This window comes from Tursiops truncatus, chromosome 8 (assembly GCF_011762595.2).
Source record: "Tursiops truncatus isolate mTurTru1 chromosome 8, mTurTru1.mat.Y, whole genome shotgun sequence".
NCBI classification, from domain to species: Eukaryota; Metazoa; Chordata; class Mammalia; order Artiodactyla; family Delphinidae; genus Tursiops; species Tursiops truncatus.
The window spans coordinates 61,342,057-61,344,858 of NC_047041.1; the positions used below are offsets into that span (position 1 = coordinate 61,342,057).

Below are 2,802 nucleotides of genomic sequence, written 5' to 3' on the forward strand. Positions count from 1 at the left end.
CTGCCAGGGGGTGGGCAGCAGCCTCAGAATCTTTGGGGCCCTGACTCCACCCACCACTAGCCAGCATGAGTCCCGGGACCCCCTAGAGTTCCGCGACCAGCCACCTCGTGACCAGGCCCTGCTAAGCAGCAGGGAGGGCCTGGCAGCCAACCAGACTAGGGGCCATCCAAGCCCACCAGACCAGCCACATGCCCACCACAACAGAAGGACCCATGCAGCCCTTTTAGGGGGAACCCCTAGAACATATAGCTTGGGTGATGAGAGGGGAGTGCACTGCTGGGATGCACAGGATGCCTTCTACAGAGGGCCACTTCTCCAAGGTTGAGAAATACAACTAACCTACCGCAGATATAAAAATAAAAATAGCAACTTAGAAAAAACGAGGCTGCAGAGGAACATGTTCCAGAAAAAGGAACAAGGTAAAACCCCAGAAGAACTAAGAGGTATGGAGATAGGCAATCCACTTGAGAAAGAGTTCAGAGTAGCGATCGTAAAGATGATCAAAGAACTTAGGAGGAGAATGGATGCACAGATCAAGAAGTTAAGTTTTTAACAAAGCTCTCTCTTCAGAGCCTCATTAATCTCACTGTTTCTCAGGCTGTAGATGAGGGGGTTCAACATGGGGATCACCACCGTGTAGAACACACACACCACCTTGTTCTGATCAGTGGAGAAGCTGGACTTGGGCATCACATCAATGAATGTGATGGTCCCATAGAACAGAGTGACTGCTGTGAGGTGAGACGTGCAGGTGGAGAAGGCCTTGTGGTGCCCCTCGGTGGAGCGCATCTTCAGAATGGTGATGAGGATGTAGATGTAGGAGATGGCTATGACAATCACCGTGACCACAATGATGGAGCCAGCTGTAAATGAGGGGACAACTGCGGGGATACTGATATCAGAACAGGAGAGTTCAACCAAAGGAGCAAAATCACAGAAAACATGATTGACTTGATTTGGTCCACAGAAAAGTAAATAATAGAAGCAAATAGTAAAAGAGCAAGCATTGAGAAAACCACCTACATAAGCCACTGTGAGTAACTGAACATAAACTCGTGTGGACATTTTGGTGGAATAAAGCAGTGGGCTGCAGATTGCCACGAAGCGATCATATGCCATGGCAGCCAGAAGGAAGCACTCAGTTGACCCAAAGAAAACAACTGAACCAAGTTGAATGGCACATCCAAGATAGGAGATGGTATTTCTCTCCACCAGGAAATTTGCAAGCATATTGGGTGTAACAGAAGATGAATAGCCTATGTCAGCAAAGGACAGGTGGCTCAGAAAAAAATACATAGGATGATGGAGCTGAGAAGAGATTCTGATAAGAATGACTGTGCTGAGATTGCCACATATGGTCACCAGGTAGATACAAAGGATGATCGTGAAGAGGATGACTCGAAGAATTGGATCATTTGTTAAGCCCAGTAAAATGAACCCTGTCATTGCAGTATTGTTCCAATGCCCCTGGGAATCCATGAGATCGGGTAGCTGCTACCAAAATGAACCTGTGATGAGACATTACATTAAAGAAGTTTTGAATTTGATGGTTTTCTTTTTATTAATACACATAGAGTTTATTATAAACAAGTAAATTATTCAAGTTAGGTTTGGACTAATTTTTTTTACTTTAGAGTAAAAAACTTAAATTCTTTTATTTTTATATATATTTTAGAGTAGAAAATTTTATTTATTTATATAATGAGTATTCTATATTTTAAAAATTGTTTTCAGCACGAACACGGGAAAACCTGCTTCAAATAATGTATATCTTTTCCTCTTTATATTATATAATACCTAATGGTTATTGAATATTTACTAAATGGCAAGCCTTGGGTTAAGAATTTTCTATATAGTTCTATTTTAATTTGTATGAAATAATATTAAGTATTTTATCTCATTTGTAGACAATGAAACTGAATTTGGCAATGTAACTGAGCTAAGTTTACATAGCAAATTATAGAATCAAGATGTGAATCTCAGGTAGTTTGAATACAGTCCATTCCTTTAGTAACTATGCTATAAATGAAATTAAAGAATACTTATGATGAAGTCAAGTCTCTTGGAAATGGGTGGATAACAAATTACATTGCTACTTTCTGACAGCTAAAGTATAAAAGAGGTGCCTAGTTAATCACAAAGATTACAAATTCTCTCAATAAAACAAGACCATGTTTTTAAAAGGAGAAATACAATTTTCTTAATTGGACAAAGAAGAAAGGGAAAGAAAGTTCGAATTAAGGTTATAAATGAAGTCAGCTATTATAAATGTATTATGTTTATTTAACATTTACAATTAAATATTGTTTTCTCAATTAGTTTGAAATATCAATATAATTACTGTGCAAAATCTTACATGTTTAATATCTAGGACATAATTAAACTACATTCACTCAAATCTGATCATTTCCTAATGTAATTATGTTTTCAAATTGGAGTAATATAGAACAAAATAGTATTCGTTTCAACATAATATACAGGTGAATAAAGTTCCAGCTTAAAAAGTGAAGAAGTGTACCCAGGTTCACCCAGCAAGTTGCCAGGTTGAAACTCATCTGCAAGTTTTCTGGCTTTGTATTCTCAACTTTGCCCAAAAGCCTCTGGTTGCCTGTAAGCCTAAGCCTTCAGAACAATAAACAAAGGAAGTCTTTCCAAGATATTTACAAACAGTAAGTCCCCAAAGCACCTTAAATGTAGCGAATTTTATAGTATAATACTTATTGGCTGAGTACCAAGTTTAATATCGTTGAAAGACCATGTGAGTTTCTGGTCTTATGGGTGGAAAAATGAGGAATCATGGTA

General features: G+C 38.6%; 1 protein-coding gene across 1 annotated transcript; it reads right to left on the reverse strand.

Moving 5' to 3' along the window:
- Positions 1-549: 549 nt before the first annotated feature.
- OR5P2 (olfactory receptor family 5 subfamily P member 2) lies at positions 550-1,479 on the reverse strand. Its single transcript, XM_033861704.2, has one exon. The coding sequence runs from the start codon at positions 1,477-1,479 to the stop codon at positions 550-552; it is 930 nt and encodes a 309-aa protein (XP_033717595.2).
- Positions 1,480-2,802: the final 1,323 nt, after the last annotated feature.